Raw genomic sequence first — 26,176 nt, forward strand, 5'->3', positions numbered from 1 at the left:
TAGACCTATTTTAATCCGTTTACTCACCGCACTACCCAGCCCACACACCCGCACACACCATACGGCCTCATCAACAAAAGATCTCCGCAAAAGAGCCCCTTTGCAGGTGCCCGAAGAGGAGCAGGCCCAATGATAAAGCATGACATTCTTCGGGTGTGTGAGGGCACTATTTTAGAAAGACCTGACTCTTACCTCACATTTAGGAACTGCATACCCCCTTTTTCACATGTATTACCTAGGAGTCTGTATGCAGGACCTGTTTAAAAAGCTCCTGGTTCCTCTTGTTTAAAAAGAAGAATTAGGCTATTAGAACATTCCACCCGATGTGGGCAGTATGTCCTAATTAAAAAAACGTAGGCCTCTCGTAGCTCAAGGGGGTTGAACCAATGCCCCTATGGCTGCAATACCTTTGTTTTTTAGGATGGCTACCAGATTATCTGCTCTGATCTTGTTCCAGCTTCTTAGGATTTTCCATCCTGATGATGGATTTTCCACTCGCCCTGGGAATATGAGTTGACCCTGCAATAGGTGGTGGTCTGACCATGAACAGGAGGAGATGGTAATTGAACTAGACATCGGGACAGCCGTCCAGATTAAGTCCAATGTGTGACCTTTCTCTTGTGTCGAGCCCACCACCCGTTGACCGAGATCTAGCGATATCATGGCCTCATCTAACTGCTTTGCCTGACAGTCTTTAGGAGTTTTCTCCCAATGGAAGTTAAAGTCTCCCATTACCACCAGTCCTTCATATCGTGATCAAAGGTCATGGACTAGTTCCAGGAAAGTTTCAACAAAGCCTGGTGATGTGTGTGGGGGACGGTAGACTAGGAGTATTACCAGACAATCGGTGGTGGAGCAGAACGTAACCCCTAGTACATCCGCACCCTCCAGACTTTCTAAGCAGATGGTTTCTGTTTTGAGGGAGCAGGTATAGAGGAAGGCGACCCCTCCCCCTTCATACTACCAGTCTGGTTTTTGTGGATGACCGCAAAATTCGATGGCAATGATGCGACCAGATCTGGAGTGGAGGATTCTTCAAGCCAGGTTTCTGTGACCCCTAAAATATCGAGTCCACCTTCCTGGAGTAGCAAGAAGACCTCAAGGTTGTGCTTTTGGAGGGCGCGTGTATTAAGCAGTGCAAAACTGTGCCTATGTGACGTTACCTTTTTTGTCAGGTTTGTGTTGGCCTTGCGTTCGGGTGCGTTAGGTGGTGATTTTAGCAGCCCTTCGTGCCGAAGCCCTGTGGCGGTTTGATGGCTTAGCTGCAGGGCACCCAGGTTCATTGACACACGTTCATGCCTGGTATACGGGATGTGGGGGCCAGGGGTCTTGGCCTCTGGTCCTGGATGGGCGCGGACCGGCGCAGACGGGCTTGCCTTTGGCACGCCTCTGGCGCGCCATCAGCACGCTCGCTGCGCGCTTGCATTGCCCGACTTAAGTAAGCAGCAAATGTGGAACCACCTCGCCACTAGTGCGCTCACAAAGATGGTGCCCGAGAATGGCAAGTCCTCCCCCAAGATGGCGCTAAAGCGAGGAGATTAAGTATGTAGCCCTGCTCAAGCAGCAGGTGAATATCGTTTTTAATGTGCAAGTAAGTGAGAACAGAAATAGCAAACGATTTTAAAAAACAGGTTTAAAACAACAGAATGTGCAAAGGCAGCAGAAGCTTGGTACTAGCGCGATTTCCCAGCAGCTAACACAAATAACAGCCCCGCTGTCCCGCGCCTCCAATCCGACACCAAGCTAGTTAGTACCTTACTCTTAGTCTCCTTCCACGCCCCCAAGAGACACCTCCGATGAGCTGACCTCTCTCTGGCCGCCATCCCACACATCTACAAGACCAGAATGGGAGGAAAGTCCTTATCCCAGCTCGCAGCCATGGCCGGGAATGACCTCCCTATCTACCTCCGACAAGTTCCTACACTGCTCCAGTTCAGGAAGGACCTCAAGACCTGGCTGTTCGGATGACCCCATCACTCATCAAAGCTACCCGCACAACCCCCTAGCACCTTGAGACCCTCACGGGTGAGTTGCTGCGCTTTACAAACCCCTGATTGATTGATTGCTGATTTAAAGTGTGTTGGTTGTTTTATACGAGCAAATTGGAACTCTGCATAAAGTTTTGAAGCAGTTTAGAGGCGTTCAAGCATAAGCGGAAGTGTTACAGAAGAGCGTAAGATATATGCACTGCAGTGTATGCTGGCTCTCTCTCACTTTCTCTCTCTTTATATATGTATATATTTAGGTTTACTATATATGGGTTGCATTTGTTCCTGGTAATATACTCCATAGTAGGTCATCCTGTGAATATTGTCACAGTTGTGGGTGGAGGCAGGGGCCTTACGTCACAGCTGTGGGTGGAGCCAGAGGCGATCCAGTTATTTCCTGGTCCATCTAGCTGAGCCATTTGCTTGCCAGTTTGATTATCCACATTACCAGGTGGCCTCCTTGTTCGTTGGATAAGTGATAACCTATGGTCTACTAAGAATTGTGTCATGTTTTGGGGTAAGGCCAAGTTAGTAATATTGCCTTTCTAAATTTTAGATAACTGTAGATGGAACGTGCAAGCTATTTTACGGTGAAATCTGATAGTTATGAATATTTTCACTAACTTTAGTGCCAGTCTAGTGTTGTGATGGCAGGGCACGGCTGGCTTCCAGGAGGAAGACTGCAATGAAATCCAAAGATTACTCAGAGGCTGGGACTTGTTTCACTCTTGCTACATTTGTGTACAACTTTTTCAAATCTGTCTCTTCCAAGGTGATGTTACACATTGCAAACAAATTTGGTGCCTGAAACCAGCACTGGCCACTGCAGGGAATACTGAAAACACACAAAGCTCACATCTTAAATCACTCAAACCGGACATCTTATAGTACTCAAACCTCACTTCTTAAATGACTCAAACCGGACATCTTAAAGCACTCAATCCTCTCATCTTAAAGCACACAAACCTCACATCTTAAAACGCACAAGCCTCACATCTTAAAGTACTCAAACCTCACATCTTTCAGTACTCAAACCTCACTTCTTAAATCACTCAAACCGGACATCTTAAAGCACACAAACCTCACATCTTCCAGTACACAAGCCGCACATCTTAAAGCACTCAAACCTCACATCTTTAAGAACTCAAACCTCACATCTTAAAGCACACAAACCTTACATCTTTATATCATGCAATATGCTGTTAAATGGGGCATAATGAAAACAGATCCCCAAAGCGACAGAGACAGTACTGTTACAGAAGCAAACCTAACAAGGCTCTTGGATTCTGCACAAAAGAAATAAAAATGCTGCACGAAAGGGAGGCAAACAGGATAGTGGTGGTGTGTTTTATTTTTTTTAACGCAGGACCGTGTGCAGAGACTGAAGTCTTTTATCAGTCAGAGCTTCTCTGCCCTTTGATCCTTCGTATTTTATGGACTTGTTAATGACCGCAGGCTGATTGCAGCCTGTAGATATTAAACATTTATTTACGCTTCAGTTATCCATCGATTTCAGGTATACGGACAGCTCCGCCCTCTCCCCGGCTACGTGTGTAAAACGCGGATCGGAGTTGTGTTGGAACTACTGCAGTTTTACCCTGGCAAATTCCGTCAGGTAAAACCTACCGAAATGTATTAGAAGGAACAGCAAAGTATGCGGAATTTGGTGTGGTTACATCCTATGGCTCGTGAAACCTCGCAGTAGGAGGTATTTACCTTAGGTGGTAAGTACCTTACCCAGGAATACATGTATGTACTTCATGTGATAAATACATCACTCTATTCCGAAATTGTAATGAGGGACAGAAGGTCCCTTTTACATGAAACTTCAAAAAGAAAGGGACGTCTCCTTAGAAATCCAATGAGGGACAAGGAGGAAACTACTAGAAACAAACAGGTCCCTGGGGTCTGGCTAACTGTTATGGTATAGATAGTAAACAAAAGTACTTGCATCCGTGTAAAGCTTAAAAAAAGAGAGAGAACCACTGGTGCCACAGGTATCAATATACAATCATAAAAATACTAAAAAAACAAATGATAAAAATACATGATTTATTAAGTGCAATGAATGGTTGTGAGAACAGGTTAAAAACACATCATTTTCTTGATCACATAAAAAAAGGAAAAACAAGTTGTCGATGAAGCGTTTCGGTTTGTGAAATTTACACCTTCTTCATTACAGTTTTTCTATATAATAGAAAACATACAATTAATTCACCACATTTTAGCACTTTATTCAGAATTTAATTTACACGGCCGGGAATGACCTCCCTATCTACCTCCGACAAGTTCCTACACTGCTCCAGTTCAGGAAGGACCTCAAGACCTGGCTCTTCGGATGACCCCATCACTCATCAAAGCTACCCGCACAACCCCCTAGCACCTTGAGACCCTCACGGGTGAGTTGCTGCGCTTTACAAACCCCTGATTGATTGATTGCTGATTTAAAGTGTGTTGGTTGTTTTATACGAGCAAATTGGAACTCTGCATAAAGTTTTGAAGCAGTTTAGAGGCGTTCAAGCATAAGCGGAAGTGTTACAGAAGAGCGTAAGATATATGCACTGCAGTGTATGCTGGCTCTCTCTCACTTTCTCTCTCTTTATATATGTATATATTTAGGTTTACTATATATGGGTTGCATTTGTTCCTGGTAATATACTCCATAGTAGGTCATCCTGTGAATATTGTCACAGTTGTGGGTGGAGGCAGGGGCCTTACGTCACAGCTGTGGGTGGAGCCAGAGGCGATCCAGTTATTTCCTGGTCCATCTAGCTGAGCCATTTGCTTGCCAGTTTGATTATCCACATTACCAGGTGGCCTCCTTGTTCGTTGGATAAGTGATAACCTATGGTCTACTAAGAATTGTGTCATGTTTTGGGGTAAGGCCAAGTTAGTAATATTGCCTTTCTAAATTTTAGATAACTGTAGATGGAACGTGCAAGCTATTTTACGGTGAAATCTGATAGTTATGAATATTTTCACTAACTTTAGTGCCAGTCTAGTGTTGTGATGGCAGGGCACGGCTGGCTTCCAGGAGGAAGACTGCAATGAAATCCAAAGATTACTCAGAGGCTGGGACTTGTTTCACTCTTGCTACATTTGTGTACAACTTTTTCAAATCTGTCTCTTCCAAGGTGATGTTACACATTGCAAACAAATTTGGTGCCTGAAACCAGCACTGGCCACTGCAGGGAATACTGAAAACACACAAAGCTCACATCTTAAATCACTCAAACCGGACATCTTATAGTACTCAAACCTCACTTCTTAAATGACTCAAACCGGACATCTTAAAGCACTCAATCCTCTCATCTTAAAGCACACAAACCTCACATCTTAAAACGCACAAGCCTCACATCTTAAAGTACTCAAACCTCACATCTTTCAGTACTCAAACCTCACTTCTTAAATCACTCAAACCGGACATCTTAAAGCACACAAACCTCACATCTTCCAGTACACAAGCCGCACATCTTAAAGCACTCAAACCTCACATCTTTAAGAACTCAAACCTCACATCTTAAAGCACACAAACCTTACATCTTTATATCATGCAATATGCTGTTAAATGGGGCATAATGAAAACAGATCCCCAAAGCGACAGAGACAGTACTGTTACAGAAGCAAACCTAACAAGGCTCTTGGATTCTGCACAAAAGAAATAAAAATGCTGCACGAAAGGGAGGCAAACAGGATAGTGGTGGTGTGTTTTATTTTTTTTAACGCAGGACCGTGTGCAGAGACTGAAGTCTTTTATCAGTCAGAGCTTCTCTGCCCTTTGATCCTTCGTATTTTATGGACTTGTTAATGACCGCAGGCTGATTGCAGCCTGTAGATATTAAACATTTATTTACGCTTCAGTTATCCATCGATTTCAGGTATACGGACAGCTCCGCCCTCTCCCCGGCTACGTGTGTAAAACGCGGATCGGAGTTGTGTTGGAACTACTGCAGTTTTACCCTGGCAAATTCCGTCAGGTAAAACCTACCGAAATGTATTAGAAGGAACAGCAAAGTATGCGGAATTTGGTGTGGTTACATCCTATGGCTCGTGAAACCTCGCAGTAGGAGGTATTTACCTTAGGTGGTAAGTACCTTACCCAGGAATACATGTATGTACTTCATGTGATAAATACATCACTCTATTCCGAAATTGTAATGAGGGACAGAAGGTCCCTTTTACATGAAACTTCAAAAAGAAAGGGACGTCTCCTTAGAAATCCAATGAGGGACAAGGAGGAAACTACTAGAAACAAACAGGTCCCTGGGGTCTGGCTAACTGTTATGGTATAGATAGTAAACAAAAGTACTTGCATCCGTGTAAAGCTTAAAAAAAGAGAGAGAACCACTGGTGCCACAGGTATCAATATACAATCATAAAAATACTAAAAAAACAAATGATAAAAATACATGATTTATTAAGTGCAATGAATGGTTGTGAGAACAGGTTAAAAACACATCATTTTCTTGATCACATAAAAAAAGGAAAAACAAGTTGTCGATGAAGCGTTTCGGTTTGTGAAATTTACACCTTCTTCATTACAGTTTTTCTATATAATAGAAAACATACAATTAATTCACCACATTTTAGCACTTTATTCAGAATTTAATTTACACACTGGTAACTATCTTAAAAGAGTTCATTTACATTTTACATGAAAAACACAAGTTCCTTCAGTCTCAATGTTTAAGTGCCATGAAAGGAAAAAGTCCTAGCTTTACACGCTTAACGCACTGTAGATGCATAAAAGTAGGTGCTCAGCTGTGCCCTGAGCATGATTCAGATCATAATGGGAAGTAAATCATCATCACAATATTAAGGCCCAGATGTATATAGAAAAGCATACAAAAAGTTATGGATAGAGTGCTTCAATAGTCAGTCATATAACTTTTATTCGGTTGCCATAATTTTTTAGGAACCATAAAAAGTACGTTACAACAAACAATTTATAAAAATAAGAGGGCTGAAAAAATGTAAACAATATACAAACTTTACAGTAAAAAGAGATACATTTGAGGGTAAAATAAGACACGGTTATTAAGCAGAGTGTTGATGAAGTACGAGTGCGCTAGAAGACATATAAGTCATAATTACACCGATATTTTATACACATTTTAAGGTATATATCTCTAATATGTGATGCAGAGTACTTGAATATATATTTTATTGGCTATTGGCATTGTAAATGACAATGCCTTTTATTTAAATTTTGGGTTTTAAAATATAAATCAAAGGCATCGTCATTTACAATACTAATAACTTAAACTCTCGCAAATGCGAGACCTATTGCATTGCAATAAAGGGCCATTTCGCCGGCTTGCTAGATTGTAAATATCAGAGGAAGAGACCGGCCAGCGACGTCTTCAAAGTAGTGATAAATAGTGCAGTGAAGAAGATGTGTAAGTGTTCTAAATTACACAGACACAAAGTGTGAAGTGAGAGTTACATGTGATCCGAGCTATAAACACTAACAAAGTGCTCCAACACCTTTCGCTTTGTGATTACACTGTTACAGCTCAGGAGAAAGAGTGGGAGTGGGGGGGAGTGGGGGGGAATGGGGGCTAGTTCCTGCCCTCTCCATGATTTGAGTGTGCAGTGTGGCATTGCATAATGTCATTGCTATCTTTGGCCTAATAAAAAACACTCCAGCTGTAGTAGGGCCCTGGCTTCACCTCCTGGTGCCGGGTGGGCTGTGCTTTATGGCAGGCATGGAGGGAGGGAGGGATGGTCTCAGCTGCAGCTCCGGCTTCGAACAGTGCCCCTGCTATAACTAGTGAGCAAGAGGCACTGAGTTGGTGGTGTTGGTGGTGGTGGTAGCATTGGTATTGGTGGTGGTGGCGGTGGTATTGGTGGTGGTATTATTGGTGGTGGTGGTATTGGTGGAGGTGGTGGTATTGATGGTGGTGGTATTGGTGGTGGTGGTGTTAATAAAACAGGCTTTTGAAAACAACCGGTCAAGTGGCTTTAGTACAGATGACATGTAACACAGATGTGCTGTTGTCAGCTTCCCACACTTAATATGGAGGGTCGGGCATTTTTTCAAAGTTATGAAATAGAAAACGTATATCATTACATTATGATATACGTTTCTTGGACTTACTGGTTTTCTCCTGCAGTTCATGTGCTCCTCGCCCTCCGCCTGGGACAACTCCTGGTGGCCCCCCGCCCTGGGCACCGCACCCAAACCGACGGACCACGCACGCAACCTAGGCTTCATCCTGGACTCCTCCCTCTCGATGACCAGACAAGTCAACGCCGTCTCCTCGTCATGCTTCAACATCCTGCGCATGCTACGGAAGATCTTCTGGTGGATCCCCACCGAGACCAGGAAGACGGTCACCCAGGCCCTCGTCACCAGCCGCCTGGACTACGGCAACGCCCTCTACGCCGGAACCACCGCCAAGCTCCAGAAGAGACTCCAGCGAATCCAGAACGCCTCAGCCAGACTCATCCTCGACATCCCACGAAACAGCCACATATCCGGACATCTGAGAGACCTGCACTGGCTCCCCGTCAACAAAAGAATAACCTTCCGTCTCCTCACCCACGCACACAAAGCCCTACACGATCAAGGCCCGAGCTACCTCAACAACCGAGTCAACTTCTACGCTCCCAAGCACCACCTCCGATCAACCAGCCACGCCCTCGCCGCCGTCCCCCGCATCCGAAGAGCGACCACAGGAGGAAGGTCCTTCTCCTACCTGGCCGCCAAGACCTCGAACTCCCTCCCGACCGACCTACGCCTGACCCAAGACCACCTCTCCTTCAGGAAGAAGCTCAAGACCTGGCTGTTCGAGCAGTAACGGCACCCCCCCCCCCTAGCGCCTTGAGACCCTACGGGTGAGTAGCGCGCTCAATAAATGTCTTTGATTGATTGATTGATGTGTTGTCCTTGTACAGAAGTCTCTAGAGACTGTGCTTGCAGTTTGAATAGATTACACTTTTAGAAAAACTATCTTTTGTGTTACCGCAAAACTGCAGAAAGGAACCCTTCATGCTCCTTTTACTGCATACTGCTGTACTAGGCATAAGGTGTTTTTGAGCACTTAATGCAGGTGCCTAGACATGCCAGCAGGCTCTGGTCACTAAAGAAATAGAAACTATCTGCCTGCTGGTATTGTGCGGTTTCCTGCGCCTTTCACTCGCAAAGCAACCAGTTCAGGCCCTGAGAGCGTCTGAGGGGGTGGAGGGCAGGTTTATCTCTGCATGTCAGTGCAGCAGCGCCTTTAACTACGGGGGGGGGCAGTGTGTAGGCCAAGGAAGCAACAAGGCACAACAACTGTACTTGCCCCGAAACCCTCTGTACCCTCCACAGTCTGCTGGGTACTGTTTGCTTGGCCCCGCCTGGAGGTCAGGAGGCTGCTGTGAAATAAAAATACATTCTCTAAGACCCATACCTTCTCTCCAGAAGGTGACGGGTCTATTCGTGTGATCTTCTTATTCTGATTTTAAACTGAAAATATTTATATTGACTTAAAATAAAACATATCTTTTGGCACATTGTATTGCTCTACCAAGCTCGTGAACGGGGCTTTCTGTCTTTACAGACTGCCAAACACAGGCAGGCACAGGGAGACAGTTATAGAAACAGACCTGCGTCCAGGCAGAGACAGCCAGCCGCGCAGTGTCCGACCTGCACAAGTGTCTGCAACAACCACAAGATGGCAGTGTGGAAGTTCGGTGCCCATTGGTCAGCGAGAGGTCAAATGCATATTAACCCTGAATCTGCCAACCCGGCAACCTTACGCCGCACCAATAGATAAGAATAATATGAAATATTTGTGAATATATCGCAATATATTACATATTTATAAATTTAAATAGATGAATATAGTTATATAATGTATCCGCACCTGCAGTATATTTACAAGAACAATTTCTAACATTTCAAACAACATTCACATACATGATATGTAATATGAATAGTTGTGGTTGTTGTCATAAATTACATGCATACAAGTAAATGAGCTGTCTGCAGAGAGAGAGTGTGCATGTGTTATCTCGTAAGTGAGCCCGCCTGCTCTTGTCGTTATGTGTGTTTACCATGGAAATATTGACATTGTAAAAAGTAGTAAACTTACACAAAAGTGTACGTTTACCTGTATGAATCGTGCCCGATAATTTTGGAAAAATAACGTTTACGTTCCTGCCTGCTTATCTGTAAAACTACAACGCGCAGCTCACTGAGCAAGATACACCAAGCAAAACACAGCAAACAAACTCAAGATATCGCTGGACAGACATGTACAGTGTAAGGAAATGTAGCAACCCATGTCATGCTGCAGAACTTCTGTCATAATGGCTGAAGCAAGCACAGGAAACTCTCTGGTTAGCTTACACATATTTCCCTGAGCGCTATTTACAAGCCCCCTGTACCTCAGCCTGACAGCTTCCCCATTCAGTTCCCATCTGCTCCCACCTCTCCGGCTCTGTTAGTTCACCCCCTGCCAGATGTTCAGCCAGCAACCTGAATAACCACAACTCTCCCCGCTGAAAAGGCCCGCAAGGCACTGAGGGGCATATTATCAAGGGGGTTTATCTCCGCTTTTTTGGCTTTAAAAGCCAAGAAAGCGGAGATAAAATGATCTCCATATTACCTAGCTGTCGCTAACACCAGTTAGCGACAGCTAGTAGGAGATAGCGACCATCTTGGGCCCCGCTTTGCATGTCAGTGAAATTTATCACTAATGACATGCAAAGTGGGCGTGCCAAGATGTTAGCAACTGGAAACAGTCTCTAACATCGCTATCTCCTATTACCAACTTTTGGAGATATTCGCGCTAAGCGCAAATATCTCCAAAAGCTAACGCCTGCCCAGAGCAGTTCTTAGCCATGTTATCCAATGGGAGGTGGATAACATGGCTAAGAGCATTAGCTCGGTAATGCAAGAATATCGCTGACTTTTCAGCGATATTCATGGATTTCGGCCGATTTTTATCGCTTAGGAGATAAACCTTGATAATAGCAAGGTTCCTAAGCGATAAAAATTGCCGCAGCTCGGCGATAAAAATATTGCTGCTAAGCCAACATAGCGATAATTATCGCTAGTTGTTGGTAATATGCCCCTTAGTTTCGAACTAATCCATCCCTCCCAACATGACTGGAAGACACCATGGAAACAAAAAAATGATTGGTAGTTTAAGCAGCACCTCGGCCCTTCTTGTAAAGTATCCATACGCCTAACATCGCAATAGCACACTTCCAGCACACTTAAGATAGTTAACATGGCGTCTTGTGTTTTCGGCACTGGTGTCTGGCAGGACAACGGCTGCTTTTTAAACCTTCAAACGTGTTTTACTAAAGAGGGGGATTTCTCTTTCCAGCGGTAGCTTGTACGTAGTTAAGAACAGAGACCTTGGTGCGAGGGGACGCGCTGGGACTCTAAACTCCAACAATGAACAGGAGACGTGGGAAGATCGTTGGTAGCTGGAGGGGAAGCAGATGCAGCTTTAAAGCTGCAAATAAAATTAAAATGCGGCGCTTGGATAATCAGCGCCGCTATTGTCCCGGCTGGGCACGTCGTCATGCGTGCAGTAGGAGAAACTCATTCTAAAAAATAGTGCACCCACCGTGTAACAACCAAGTAAAGGGACCAGTAGACATGGGAGTATACAAATGACGACATGGCCATAGTAAGGAGGGACTGATAAGCCTCATATTGAATCAGCCTCCAGCATTTACGAAGAACTAAGACACAAGCCAATCAAAAATAAAGGTGGTGGGAGTGAGCGAAGCTTCTCTCTGTACTGAACTACCACAGATCTTCACAGAGCAGCACTTGCACGCTGGCTCAGGCTTGACCTAAAAAGTATGAGTAGTGGGCTGATGGCTGTGCATTCTTGATTAGTGTATTGTAGCAGGAATATTAATTTCCAATGTTCAGTAGTAGGTTTCCAACATGCTGTGTTTATTCGTATAATCAAGCATAGAACAAAAGACAGCCGACACGTGTTTCGTCCATTTGGCCCATTGGCTGAATACGTGCAGAAGGTACAAAAACAGGAAAAGGGAACTGAAAATCAAAGTAGTGAAAATATGTCATAGTCAGGTGGTGATGAGTGGAGGAAGATAGGGGAAGGGGAAAGAGAGGAAAAGACACGATCAGTGAGGGGGAGAAAGTACTGCACAGGAGACAAGGGAAAGTGAAAAACAATAAGAAATTATTCAAATTACATAATTACATAATGTTCAATAACAGTGATGTTCAAGAATTTTTAAATCAGCTTCTCCATCATAATAATTTTTCTGTCTAGAAGTTTACAAAGATACTCAAATGCAAGTCGGGAAAAGCTTAAGGTACATTCAAAAATACATTTATAAAAAGTACCGGTCACACAGAAATACGGACACTTGATAATATGCTAATATTGTAATTAGCTGCTCAGATGATGAAGACCACTTGTGTCCTGAGGTCCTCAGGACACAAGAGGACCTCATTGCCCCACCAGCAGTGCACCAGAAGCCTTGTTTGCGGAATGGTATAAAAAGGGGCGTGGCCTCGGACCACCTCTCTGCAACACAGCTCTGTGGCGCTTACTGGAGGTACCTGGTGGGCTAGTTGGCCCCCAGGGACCCTCAGGATTCAACGGGACTTAATCCCCCAATTTACAATGCTCCAGGGGGTGTATTTACACACTATTCATATCAGGTCCCGCCCCCTCCCTGCACCACCGTGCAAATACACCCCCTGGTGCACTGTAAGTTGTCGGATTAAGTACCCTTGAATCCTGAGGGTCCCTGGGGGCCAACTAGCCCACCAGGTACCTCCAGTAAGTAAGTAATTTATTTTAAATGTTATGAGTGAATGTGCTTGAGCCATATATTAAAAATGCAGACTGTGATTTGCTAAGAACATAAAATGGTATACCTCTCCTGGCCACTCTATAAAAGATACTTAGAATGAACTAAGCCAAAGGTGCTTGGTTTATCACTCTTGCGAAGATGAAAGGGTGAGTGGACCCGCCTGTTTCAGACTTGTTGCCAAGCAGTGAAACACAGACACAAGCAGGAGTCTACTGAGTGATCCCACCGGGCTATAGTGAGCTTGTGCTGCGGGACTGCCCAGACCCATCACCGGTCTGTTACCTGCTGAGTTTACATGAAATCTGCCCTGATGCTCTGCTTGACAGCCAGGCCACGCCGGAAGTGACCAACCAGAGGAAAGGCCATTTGACAGACTGTCCTGGCTGGGAATGGCCCCATCTGGCACCAGGCCTCCTGCACTGCCTGATAAAGAGAGAAGGGTGGACTACTGCCCCACCCAGGCCCAGCCCCTCCTGCACTGCCTGGACATGTGCAGCTGTTGCAATGGAGACACAGGCACCGGCTCGATGCTCAGCTGTGGCACCTGCCAGCTCTCGCCATTCTGCAAAGGTCATCTACCAAGAGATAGTGCAGGATGGGGGGGTCATGCCAAGGGACAGGGCTGGGTGGAGAGGAAGAGGGCTATGAAGGTGGGGGGAGGGTGTGGAAGGAAGGGAAGGTGGTGAGTGGAATGGACAGAGGACTTGGGAAGACAAGAGGGAGGGGGCTGAAGAACTCAAGAGACGAGGAATGGAGCTTGAATAGAAGTGACAAGAAAAGAGGCTTTAATGGAGAGAGGTCGGCAGCATGATGGGTGAGTGGAGGGATGGAGAAAAGAGAGAGGAAAGGACGTGGAGCAGAAGTGGCGTGTTGGCAGCCAATCACAGCGAATCTCGTGGTCGGGAGGGTTCGGGAACCCCCCGCTGCCCTAGATATCGAAACTTTTATTTTTTTAATTTCTCAGCAACTACTGAAAGGATTTACACCATTTTAAAAAAAGGTAGCTTGCTGAACCAAGCACTACCTTTTTGCCAAATTTAGTGTAATCCCGTTCAGCAGTTCGGGCTGTAGCCTTGGCTAAAGTTTTCTATGGAAAATAACATGGGGACAACGCGTTATGGGACCCCCTTTTTTCTCGCCCTCCGCTTGGCGAATGACCCCAAAACTTTCAGGACAGGAGCTGACTGGAGCTGATCACTAGTTTTGAAAGATTTTGTGAAAATTCGTCAACCGGCGCCAAAGTTATTGGAAAAACAAAAAATGCTTTTGCTATGGAAACTAGGTCCTAACTATAAACTACCTAACTACCTACTGGCGGTCGCTGAAAAAAAAAAATATATATACATATATACACAAACACACACACACACACACACACACACCCACCCACCCACACACTTAGGTCAGCTGTGTCATAATAAAAGTGTATTTTATGTTGCTAATAACTTTGTTGCTGTTTGACGGATCTCCACAAGCCTTTCCAAAAAGGTGCTACTGTTTGTGCATTGAAAGTTTTGGGGTGATCCGTCAAGTGGAGACTGAGACAAAATCGGAGTCCCAAAACCATAAGGGGCTTATTTACAAGCCCCTTGCGTCACTGGTGCATTGCTTTTATTATGGGAAAAAGTGACGTAACAGCAGAGCAAGGGCTTGTAAATACGCCCCTAAATCCCCCTGCATTTTCCAAAAGACTTGTTTAAGAATGGCTACAGCAAAATCTGCTGAACGGATTTGCACCAAATTTAGCAGGAAGCTAGATCTTGGTCTCCAGATTGTGCTTTCTGTTTTTTGAGAAATTAAGGTTAAAAAATAATTTGGTATTTGGACACTTGGGTCTACCAGAGGTTCCAGAGACTCTAGCAGGAGATCCAGTTTAACAAGAGAGTGCTCTGAGTGGCCCAGGGAGCTTTATTTCCTTGGGGCCATCTTGTATCCGCTGGAGTGCGCACTCTGATTAGCTGCAACAAGGAAAATGTTACTGGTAGCCATTACAGGACTCGGAGACTTAATTTAGACCTTGGCGGACGGGTTGCTCCATCACAACGGAGACGGATATCACAGCTGCTGAAATATAAATCCCATTATATCCAAATCCACTTTAATCCCATTATATGCAAAGAAAGATCTAAATCAGGCCCTTAGTACGCTGTCCTGCAGTAAAAAAGAAAAAGTAACATAAGGGGGCAAGGTAGTGATATCCTGACCCCTTAGGCCCCATGGGGGACCCAAAGGAACCCCTTAGCCCAAAACAAAAATAAAACAGCAAAAATTGCTGCTATCCTGCCTGACTACCACAGGTTAAAAAAATGGCAGCCAGGCCGCATTAATTATTTATAAGCCCCAGGAAGCCCACCCACTATCCGTATTTAATAAGGTGAGAGGGCTTCATGGCTGATTGGGTCCAATAGATGTTAAGCATTCTGGGAGGGTTGGGTACCATGTGGGGTGAGGCAATGGTTTGTACGGTTTTCTCAAAGGGCCGTAGAGTTTGGGTCAGTATGATCTTCTAGGTGAAAGTTAAGGTCTCTGAGGAGGATGAAGGCGCTGGTGTTAATGATGAGGGGTGCGACAAAGTCCATGATGTTACTCACAAAATTGATGTGGGTCCTGTTGTTCTGTATACCAGTGTCCCGCCCAGCAAGAAGTTGACTGTGATGCATATCTTGAACGTGTGGTGTTCCATGTAGCCGTTGGGGGTGTCCGTGTAGATTGTGCAGCTGCTGGTATTTTTGAATATGATGGTGACTCCACCTCCAGGTTTGTGATAACTGAAGGTCTTGTCTAGCGATCTTATAACTAGAGGGTATGGCTGTAGCGATGTCCCCTGCAGAGACTGGGTTTAGTCAAGTTTCAGTGAGCAGGTCTAGGGTGTGATTGTGCAGTAGGTCCTATATGTCTGTGGCGTGTTTGAGGAACAAGCGGATGCTTGGGGAGCACGCATGCAAGTATATTGTGTTGTATGGGTTGTATTTAGTCTGTGTGAGAGCATGCATGGGTGGCTGGTTTGTGTGAGCTAGTGAGGTACTGGGTAGGATTAGTGCGGGAGTGGTTGGGGTTAGGTGTGGGAGCATATACGAGAACTTGCAGGAGAAGCATGTGGATGCTCCTTCGGTGTTGCATGTGGGCAGGGTGAGTACCAGACTTCCTGGCACTGAGCGCAGTCAGACAAGGACAGATGTAGACAGGCTTGCCTTGACTACTCCTGTCTACATTTTCACTGCAGCCGCCATTAGGTAGGTCCTGGGAGGGGAGGACAGGGTGCCATGGGAATGAAACCAATGATTTCACTTCCCATGCAGATAGATGATGGGAAATCCAGTGATGTCACTTCCTATGTAGATGAGTGAATGGAAATGATTTATTTTTGCTTGACTTCTTTGATGGATAATGGCGTTCTCTTACCAGACCTCTTCTTTTAAAGACATTTTTGGTGGGAAGCCCAAGATGTCAATTGCTGTGCAGATGGAGGATGGGAAATGCAATGATGTCACTTCCTGTTCAGATAATTATAGGATATGAAATCCTGGGCTTATTCTTTTAAAGACAGTTTTGTCTGGGAACCAGAGATGTCACTTTCTGTGCATATTAGTGATGGGAGATTCAGGTTGAGGTTCACATGTAACTGAGAAACAACACCCAAGTGGTGGTCAGTCACCATTGTGAGCTTGTGCAATTTGGAAAGTGTGAAGGCTCCCCCCCCCACCAGTTTGCATCTCCCACAGCTGTAAGACAATTGTGAATGACCCTCCTTAGTGGCACCTCAAGTAATGGATCCTCACCATTGTGAGCCTATGCAGTAATTCCAGAGCCACTGAGTGAGATCCAACATCCAACCCAAGAAGTGCAGAGAATATATTTTATCTCCCCAGCATATCCACGATCATCTGTCAGAACCAAGTGGAACCTCGGTGACTGCAATCTGTCAGTGTCCCTCCTTCTTGCAGGACATTGTACCATCTGAAGCCTACCTAGCAGGACCAGTCTCTGCATCAACAAGCCCCGGTTGCACCATTGCAGTGACCCTTCACATTGATAAGAGGCTCTAAACATTTGTAAGAGACCCTAAATGAACACAAGACTGTTAGATCTGGGGGTCTCTAGTTGGCAATGGTTATCACCTTTGTCCAAATAGGGACCCTTACTTCTAAATCAGGACAAGGGGATTACTCTCTTTAATAACCCCTGCTCACCCCCTTGGTAGCTTGGCACGAGCAGACAGGCTTATCTCAGAGGCAGTGTGTTAAGCATTTTTGATTATACACAGCAATACAGTGATAACACTACAGATGAACACAACACAGGTTTTATAAAAATAGGTATTCTTTATATAGACTTAAACACAAGACCACAAACGACAAAAATCCACAATACTATACTAAAGGTTACTTAAAAGATGATGAAAGTCTCTTAATTCAAGTTGATGGTAAATGCGACAAAGTTCTCAACAAAGTTCTGGGATAGGGCACGCAAAGTGAACAAAAGGCTCGCAAAAAGGGGAGATGCGTCGGTTCCGTGACCCGGGGGAACGGTTGCGTCCTTCCTCAATGGTTGCGCAGAGTAGGGGGCTCGTCGTGAGCCTTACCGGTGAGGAGGTGATGCGTAGATTCTCGACCTGTTGCGGTGCGCAAGATGGCACTTTGATGTGATGCGATGCCGATGCGATGATCCACTTGCGATGCGAGTAGATGGCGCCCTTGATGCGGCGATGCGATGACGATGCGATGACGCCCTTGAAGCCTTGCGACTACTCTGTACTTTGGAGCCGTGGCAGGCCCTGCGATGCACTTCTCCGGTGATGCGATGACAGCTCTCTCGATGCGTCGCGCTTCTCCGGCGATGCGACAGCAGACAGCTTCGATGAACACACGCTTCCAGGGAGATGCGACGAACTCTCGCTTCTCTGGCGTTGCGATGATTTCAGCTGCGGCGGCGACACGCTTCTTTTCGATGCGTCGCGCTTCCAGCTCCCAGCGGCACGCAAGTGACTGGAGTCAGAATTCCCAGCAAGGAAATTCAGGAGGGAGCTGGAGGTGAAGTATTTTGGCCCTGAGACTTCAGCAGGAGGCAAGCACAGTTCAAGCCCTTGGAGAATATTCTGTAGATGAAAGTCCTTACAAAGTTCCTTCTCCTTTCCCTTGGCAATGAAGCAACCACTGCAGGCCAACCCAGCAAACAGCACACTGGCAGAGGGGCAGTCCAAACTCCTGCAGCTTCCTTGGTTCTTCTCCTTGGCAGAAAGGTTTCTTGTTCCAGAAGTGATCTAAAGTCTGTGGGACTGGGTCTAAAAATGTAAACCAAAAAATCCTTTGTTCTCTGAAGGCAGAGAGGCCTCTGCCTAGTTTAAACCAGTTCCTGAGCACTGTGTTTACATGACTCTTCTCTTCCTTTCACTGTGCAGGGCAGAAACATCAGACGCCCCACAGGAGGTGAAGCCAGCACAGGGGAGGGAAGATGCAGCTCTGGAGTACTCTGTTGACAGGAATCCCCTTCTCCTTTCACTGTGCAGGGCAGAGACATCAGACAAGCCACAGGGGGTGGAGCCAGCATTGTGGAGGGAAGGCCCAGCCCTATTCAGGTCCCAGGTGCACGCTCCCCCTCCCATCTGGATGTAAATCTCACTAATCACCACTGGGCTGTCCCAGACTGTCTCCTGGAATTTCCCCAGCCCTGTCACACACAAACCCAGACAAGGAATACACAAGTCAGCAGAGGCGGGCTCAAATGGTTAGGCAAGCAAATACCTACTTTGTAAAAGTGGTATTTGCAAACACAGAATATTAGAATAAACTTTACTAAAAGATGTATTTTATCATTCTGAGTTCAGGCATACTAAACTCGAATTTCGACCATGTTCCCTGAGTCAGTGAGGATTGTAGGGATGTAACAATCTTCACTGCCCATTCTAATCTATGAGAACAGGTAGCCTTTAATAGTGAAAAACGAAAATGGCTGTCATTCACCACTAGAACATGCTACACACATCAGAGCATGTTCTACCTTATACTTACAATGCACCCTGCCCTTGGGCCTACCACAGGGGTGTCTAATATGAAGTAAAGGGAAGGTTTAGGGACTGGCAAGTGGGTGCACTTGGCCAAGTCGACATGGTAGTCACAGACTACACACAGGCCATGCAATGGCAGGCCTGAGACACATTTTACAAGCTGCTTCTGTGGGTGGCCCAACCAGTGCTGCAAGGCCACCAGCAGCATTTGCTCTACAAGCCCTGGGCACACCTGGTGCACTGTACTAGGCAGTAGATCAAATAAGCCAATCATGGAATCCAATCAGTATATCAATTTAACATAGGGAGCACTTGCACTGTGGCACTGATTAGCAGTGGCACAGGGCCCAAAACATACAACCAGCAAAAATATGTCAAAACAGAGGAGGCAATCCATCAAAAATGGAAGGGAGACTCACGCCAATGATGTCAGGTCTAACACAGACTTTTAACAGAAAGATCTGCAGACTGACCCATGGTCCCTTGGCAAATATGGTACTGTTCTAATTTTAGGTTAGAGACAAGTGTGACTGTAATTCAGTGAGCTTCCAGTAGAATCTTACTACTGTGTTTTCAAAGGACAACAGCAATACTTGACACATGGAAAGGCCTGAGTCCCCTTTGCGCCCTGTTCTTGTGATTGACAAAGAGAGGTCTTGGTAGACTTTGATTAGAGAATGTTCTTTTCCATTTCTCCTTGATTGCTTCTTTTGCTTTTTTGAAATGCGCTCCCTGACTGTCTGTGACCCTAAAAGTACCTACACTGCAACGGAGCTCGGGGAATTCTTCAAGAAGAGGAGGCTTCCAGCAAAGAGGAGCATGGTGAAGCTAGGGATCTAAAAGGCCCTTAGGGCCTGGGTAGAAGCCTGACAGATATTGGCCACAACAGAGGACCAGGATGAGGAAAAGGATATGAAGGAGCAGGCAGAGTACCAAGGCACAGTTCCTGAGCTACAATACCCTGGAGAGGATGAGTCCTACACATCAGGGTGCATTCTGTCTTTCAATAGTCTGTCCACAGAGGAACCCGACAAGGGAATTCCAGCTGCATCTGGCCTAATTAACATTGGAAGCAGGCAAGGAGGAGCCTGCTGCTAAAAGGGCCTTACACAAACTGGCCCTGGAGGAGAAGCTGGCAGAAGAAAACAGGGCTGAGAGAGCTGTGGCAGAAAAAAATATCTTGTTGGCTCATGAAGTGAGTCTTAGGGAGCTGGACCTGAAGGCCAAACAAAGCACAAGGCCTAGCAATAAAAGGGTTACAAAATCACAGTGAACAATAGGAACAAGAGAGTCCACATACTTAAAAAAGGTGTTCTGCTTATGAGATAGCTTTAAGGATGCACAGGGTCACACAAGACGATTGGGTGGTGAGTCTCTGGAAACACATGCCCACGGTGGGTAGGGATACCTTGCTGACACTAGATGGAGTTGAACAGATGAAGTATGAAAGATATTCTTGTCACAAAGTTTGTGGTTCACTCTGACAAGGACTGTGGCTGTTACTTGAGTAGGATTTCACCCCCCTCAAGCAACAACCATATTTCTCAGAGACATGATAATGCTAAAAGTATTTTCAGAGAATAACATTAGTTTGACATTGCATTTAGTTTACCTGGTAGCTCTGCTGCTTGAAAGCGGCATCCAAGCAGCTTTCCCCTGCTCCCATGAGGAAGCCATGTCTGTTCGACTACCCTACCCATGACAGTCAGCGAATGAAGAGGAAGTGCTTGGATCTGAAAGGTGCTCAAATTGTTTATTACACCAGTCCTGAAGGGATTATGGGGCATATCGGTTTGCGAGTCCTTAATAGCAAATTTTAGCGAATCGCTCTAAGGACTCGCAAATTGAAATGTATGTTGGTTTCACAATATTAATGGCATTTCCTACGTATTCCTTAATTGTGAATCGCAAATTGCAATTTTCATAGAAATGAATGGATGAATGAATGGGAAGCCAGTCGCAAATTGCGAGTGCCCATTAGGTGCTTGCAAATTGCGAATGCAATTTCAAGGGTGTGAAAACGACACACTCTTGCACCCCTGAAATATGCATGTGTGCATATGTGGCGCACATACATTCCCTTAGGACATGTATGTGCGCCACATGGCACTTAGAAAAATGCAAAAAAAGTGAATTTTTCGAGGAAATCGCAAATTAATACCAACTTGAATTTGGTGGTACTTTGTGATTTCTTAAGGCAAATTCGCACAACTTGGGAGCTTCCAGAATTGCATTAAGGAATCACAATTTGCAATTCCCTATTTTGCAATTGCCTTTTGGGATGATACATTTCAAAAGGAATTTTCCCTTTTGCAAACGGGCAAATTTTGAGAATTGCCCGTTTGCGAAAGGGAAAAAGGCTTGATACATATGCCCCTATGTGACTGAAAGCAAATACGAAGGTGATTTTTTTGTCCTTTATTCTAGGATGTGCACTTCAATGTCTAACATGCTCTGGAGACTCTCCAAGCAATTGCACTGGGAGCGTGGAGAACTGCACCCACTGGCAAGATGCCTGCATAGCAAAGTACTACACACTAACAAAATGTAAGTATGCATCATATATAGAATTCTAAAACCAGTAAATGATTGTGGAGCAATGGGTGAATGTTTAGCTGACTAACTCTAGTTTCTCAAAAAGTAGAAAAATAGTGCAACATCCACCAAACCTATCCCTTCTAAGCCAGAATTTCTTACTACCTTCTGCTGAATTGCCAAATACCAGTGTCCAGGAAAATTACCATCTCAGAACTGCTAAATCTCTAGGCCTTTACACTTGTTAATATCAAAGGCACTAGCCTCCTCTATATCAGTCACATATGCCCACTAAACTGTGTGCTATTGAGCCCCTTAACCACTAAAAAACTCCCTCCAAGAGTCGCAGTGCTGCTAAATATCGGCCACCTAACCCATCATCTCACACTGGCTAAAACTGCTCTGCATGTGAATAAACCTCTCCAATCCCAGTTATTAAACCCATCAATGTTGAAGTCACTTTCAATATTGAAGTTATTAAAATTTTTAGGTCACAAACAAAAAAAACAACCCCACCTACTCACTACCGCCCTGACACCAAAATGCTCAATATAGGAGTCACCAATTTTCCTCACCTCAGGATCAGAAAATCTTTCATCTCAGAATCACAAAATGTTGTCTCTCACACCAAGTTGCCAAGCATCTCCACATCATAATCATGAAACCATCTATTGCATGGTTAACAAACATTTCTATTTCAGGATGTCCATACCCCTCCATCTCAGAGAGGCCAAACCTTCCTTCATTAAATTCTCAACCTTCTCTATTTGAGCGTTGTTAAAACACCTCAGTATTAGTTAGCAACCCCCTACTGTGGGATCTCTAAGCCCCCCATCTCAAAACTAATCACCTTCTTCTCCTTTCCTGTCCCAAAGCTCTTCTGACTTGGAGTCATTAGCTTCTCCATCTCAGTCACTAAACTGTTCTAAATTAGGATCAGCAAATTTCCTGCTTTGACTCTTTCATACCTCTCTTGGCAGTTCGGGCTGGACTGTACCCATAGGAACAGGGTCAAGACTGATTTGCATATGGCTGGGTTCAGACTGGGGTGGTGTGGTGAGCAAAAGAACGATGTATTAAACCAAGCTACTTTTGACTGGGTGTGAATGTTTGCATTGTCCATCAATTGTTTCTTTTGCATATGTTGCCCTAATTGGGAAGGGTATTCCCTGGCGTGGGTCCCATGCTCACTACACCACTGGAATCAAGCTAGAATGGCGGATGAAGGGTGATGCCCTGAAAATGGTCCCAGGATGCTTGTTCCCAGTCCAGGGAGGACCTGACTTGGAAGTTTGGGCTGGACTGTTCCCATAAGGAACAGTGTCAAGACTGATTTGCATATGGCTCGGTCCAAACTGGAGTGGTGAGCAAAAAAATGATGGATTAAACCCCGATTCTTGTGACTGGGGGTGAATGTTTGCATTGTCCTGCATTCCGTCCATCAATTGTTTTCTTTTGCATATGTTGCCCTAAGTGGGAAGGGTATACTGACGTGAGTCCCGTGCTCAATACACCACTGGATTCAAGCTAGTCTGGCTGATGAAGGGTGATGCCCAGAAATCGGTACCAGGGTGCTTGTTTCCAATCCAGGGAGGACCTGGATTGCCAGCTTGGGATGGACTGTTCCCATAAGGAACAGTGTCAAGACTGACTTGCATATGGCTGGGTGTAAACTGGGGTCATGAGCAAAAGAATGATGGATTAAACCCATATCCTTGAGACTGGGGTGAATGTTTGCATTGTCCAGCATTCCATCCATCAATTGTTTCTTTTGCATTTGTCGCCTTAAGTGGGAAGGGTATGTCCAGACGTGGGTCCCGTGCTCACTACACTACTGGATTCAAGCTAGCCTGGCTGATGAATGGTGATGCCCTGAAACCGGTCTCAGGATGCTTGTTTCCGGTCTAGGGAGGACTGGGCTTGGCAGTTCGGGCTGGATTGTTTCGATAAGGAACAGGGTCAAGACTGATTTGCATATGGCTGGGTCCAAGCTGGGGTGCTGAATGTTTGCATTGTCCAGCATTCCGTCCATCAATTGTTTCTTTTGTGTGCTTCACTCTTTCATACCAGCGGTATGAAAACAGGGATGGTCCTGTATATCTCAATTCTAACCGTCTCAAAATCGGCAATTGAGAGTCGCTATTCTCACTATCTCAGAGTCATAAAGCTGTCCATCTTAGGATCACTAACTCTTCCACCTTAGAATTACTAAACGTCTTCAATCTGGGTCACCAAACTTCACTTTAATTGTCATCAAACACCTGCACTCCACAAGTCATAAAGCATTCTTCTCAGAGTATCTAAATACTTCCTCCTAATATTCACACAGCTCTTCCATCACAGTAACTCAACGTTCCTTTTTTAAAGCCACCCAACACTTCTGCATCAGGATCTCCAACCTCCCTCCACCACAGTTACCAAATGCCACAATGCCACAGTCCATAACAACCTCCATTTTAGGATCACTGACCAAAGCCTTCTAACTCCAGGTCACTAGAACTCTCCACTATTTCAGATTAAATCAGAACTCCACCAATACCAGCAAACCCTCTATCTCAGAGTTCCACAACCTCTTAATCTCGTAGTTTTCACAGAGTGCAGTGTATAATTATCATTATACTACGCAGCATTGCATGATATGGAAATGGCAGGAATGACTGTAACACTTAGTGGTACATTCCTGACTTTTCTCAATGGTGGTGCACAATGTGCTGCCTAGTGCCAATTCAAGGACTCTTGCAAGATGTAGCAAGGGTGGCAACGTTGTTCGCAGGATTTTTTTTGCCGGAAGGGGCACCTTCCAGCACAAAACACAATCCCCTGAGGCATTTTCCTCTTCCTATGTGTGCCCGCGTTTTGCAGCACACATAGTAAGAGGATAAAATGAGAAGAAATTAAGATATTTCCTCTTGTTATGCCTTCCCTGGGAAAGCTTAGCACTTTGGAGCATTCCCAGTCTACCAGAAATGGTAAATCTGGAAATTTCTCAAAATCCATGATTGTTGTGTCCCACCCATGTAACGCCTCCCTGGAGCTTAGTAGCACAATGCAGTGATTTGCGCTGCATTACTCTGGATTTATCAAGTCACTCAGAGCCATGCAAAGGGACCTTGCTTGGCTTGATAAGTGGTATCTAAGGGGTTGCATCGCTTTTGCACCACATTGTGAGGCGCAAAAGTGATGCATCCACTTGATAAATATGGCCCTCGTTTATAAATGCCCAAACCACTCGGTGCCAAGACAAAGGTTTTACTGTTTTGTCGTGCAGTGAGATCCAACCCAGAGGTCAGCCTCTCGAATGTCTTGCGGTTTTGTTTTGGCCATTAAAGCACACCCTAATATAAAAAGGGTAGGTGTTGTTTGGGACTCTGAGATGTCACTAAACCACAGAGCTAATGTCATCAAAAGTTATTTTTAGGCAGTTGTGCCTCTTAAGGAGAGTGATTCATTTTCTGGAACGAAAAAAATGAGGAATTGTGATAAGTACAGCAGTAAATGCCCAATTGGACTTTTACAAATCACTGTACTGCACGGTCTGATCAACCGTGGGGAGATGTTTCCAACTGGTCCAGGAAGTTGACATTGATTTCCCTTGAAAAAACATACGCTATTTTAGATAACTCGACTTTTGGGTCCTCACTGTCTTTTGGACTCTGTCAATAAATGTCTTTTTTGGCAAGCTTTAATCTGCTCTTAGATATAGGGACACCTTTCTATCTATGGTCCTCTTGTTGGCGATGGCCTCCCATCCCTCTTCGCCGCTGTCAATATTTGACCTTTCTCTCTAAGCGTCTCTCTCTCGTGCCTCCTTTGCTAAGATGTTTGCTGCAAATGACACAGGTGAACAATATCTAGAGTCAGTTAAACCTGTTCTGTGCACGCAATCACTAATCACTACATGGATAAATTAACTCAGGGTTTTCAAACTGACAGCTTCAAAGGCTTTTGAATGTATTTATTTATTTTATTTTATTTTTGTAAAGTACATTATACGTTATATGGTTTTTCAGATGTTCTGATGATTCAGTTTAGGTAGGAACACAGGGAATCAGGAATCTGAAAAGAGGCTGAATGAGCATATCAACAATTTATGCCATACGTGAGATAGTTAATACTTCTGCTTGCCATGAAAGAAAATAATGGTAAAACCTTGATCACCCTCATCTTCTAAGTTTGGTTTATATGTAGGTGGCAAGGACAGTCTAATGCAGCTGAGAACCCAAACTCAAAACACGACCAACCCTCAATCTCTTATCCAACCATTGCCAACACCTTACACCCTATTTCCTTCTCAGGTCTGAACTAATGGCTGCTGCCTCTTTTCCAAAACATAATATAAAAATACACACATATATAATGGCTCTCAATCCATAATCTTCCACAATTTGTCTATTTAGATTTCACTAAAAATATGCCCCTACCATCACAACCACAGTGCAAAATAAAGATCAACAACCAGCTCACTCCAGCCATTGGAAGCTATCACCTTGAATGACTGCATTTTGCCATTGCATTTCCATACTCAAATAACAAAAAAAGTAAAAGAAAAGCTGCTCTGAGAATAGAATGTTTTAGCCACAGGTACTTCCTAGTGACTGCTAGTCCCAATGTATGGTAGAGATTTATCAACTATTTCCATCATTCTAAAAAACATTTATTGATTTATTGTAGTTTGCAATGTTGATTCTTCATTATAAACCAGATTTGGTATATTTATTTATCAAGCATAAAATAATCACACATCATTAGAGTAGCTAGAGTGCATACGTAAATTTCTAGATTGAAGCCACACCTTCTCAGGGTTGTGTGCAACATTTCAAGCACTTTTATTGGACTTGAGAGGAAC

At 44.7% G+C, this 26,176-nt stretch overlaps 1 protein-coding gene across 1 annotated transcript in view; it reads left to right on the plus strand.

Annotated features, from left to right (window-relative positions):
* LOC144770770 (phospholipase A2 inhibitor and Ly6/PLAUR domain-containing protein-like) overlaps positions 1–26,176 on the plus strand; it is a 235,278-nt gene that overhangs the window by 127,651 nt on the left and 81,451 nt on the right. Inside the window, exon 2 of the mRNA XM_078655518.1 lies at positions 21,223–21,342. Coding sequence (XP_078511644.1) covers positions 21,223–21,342 — 120 coding nt within the window. The remainder of the gene's footprint in view (positions 1–21,222; positions 21,343–26,176) is intronic.

This window comes from Lissotriton helveticus, chromosome 7 (assembly GCF_964261635.1).
Source record: "Lissotriton helveticus chromosome 7, aLisHel1.1, whole genome shotgun sequence".
Taxonomy (NCBI): Eukaryota; Metazoa; Chordata; class Amphibia; order Caudata; family Salamandridae; genus Lissotriton; species Lissotriton helveticus.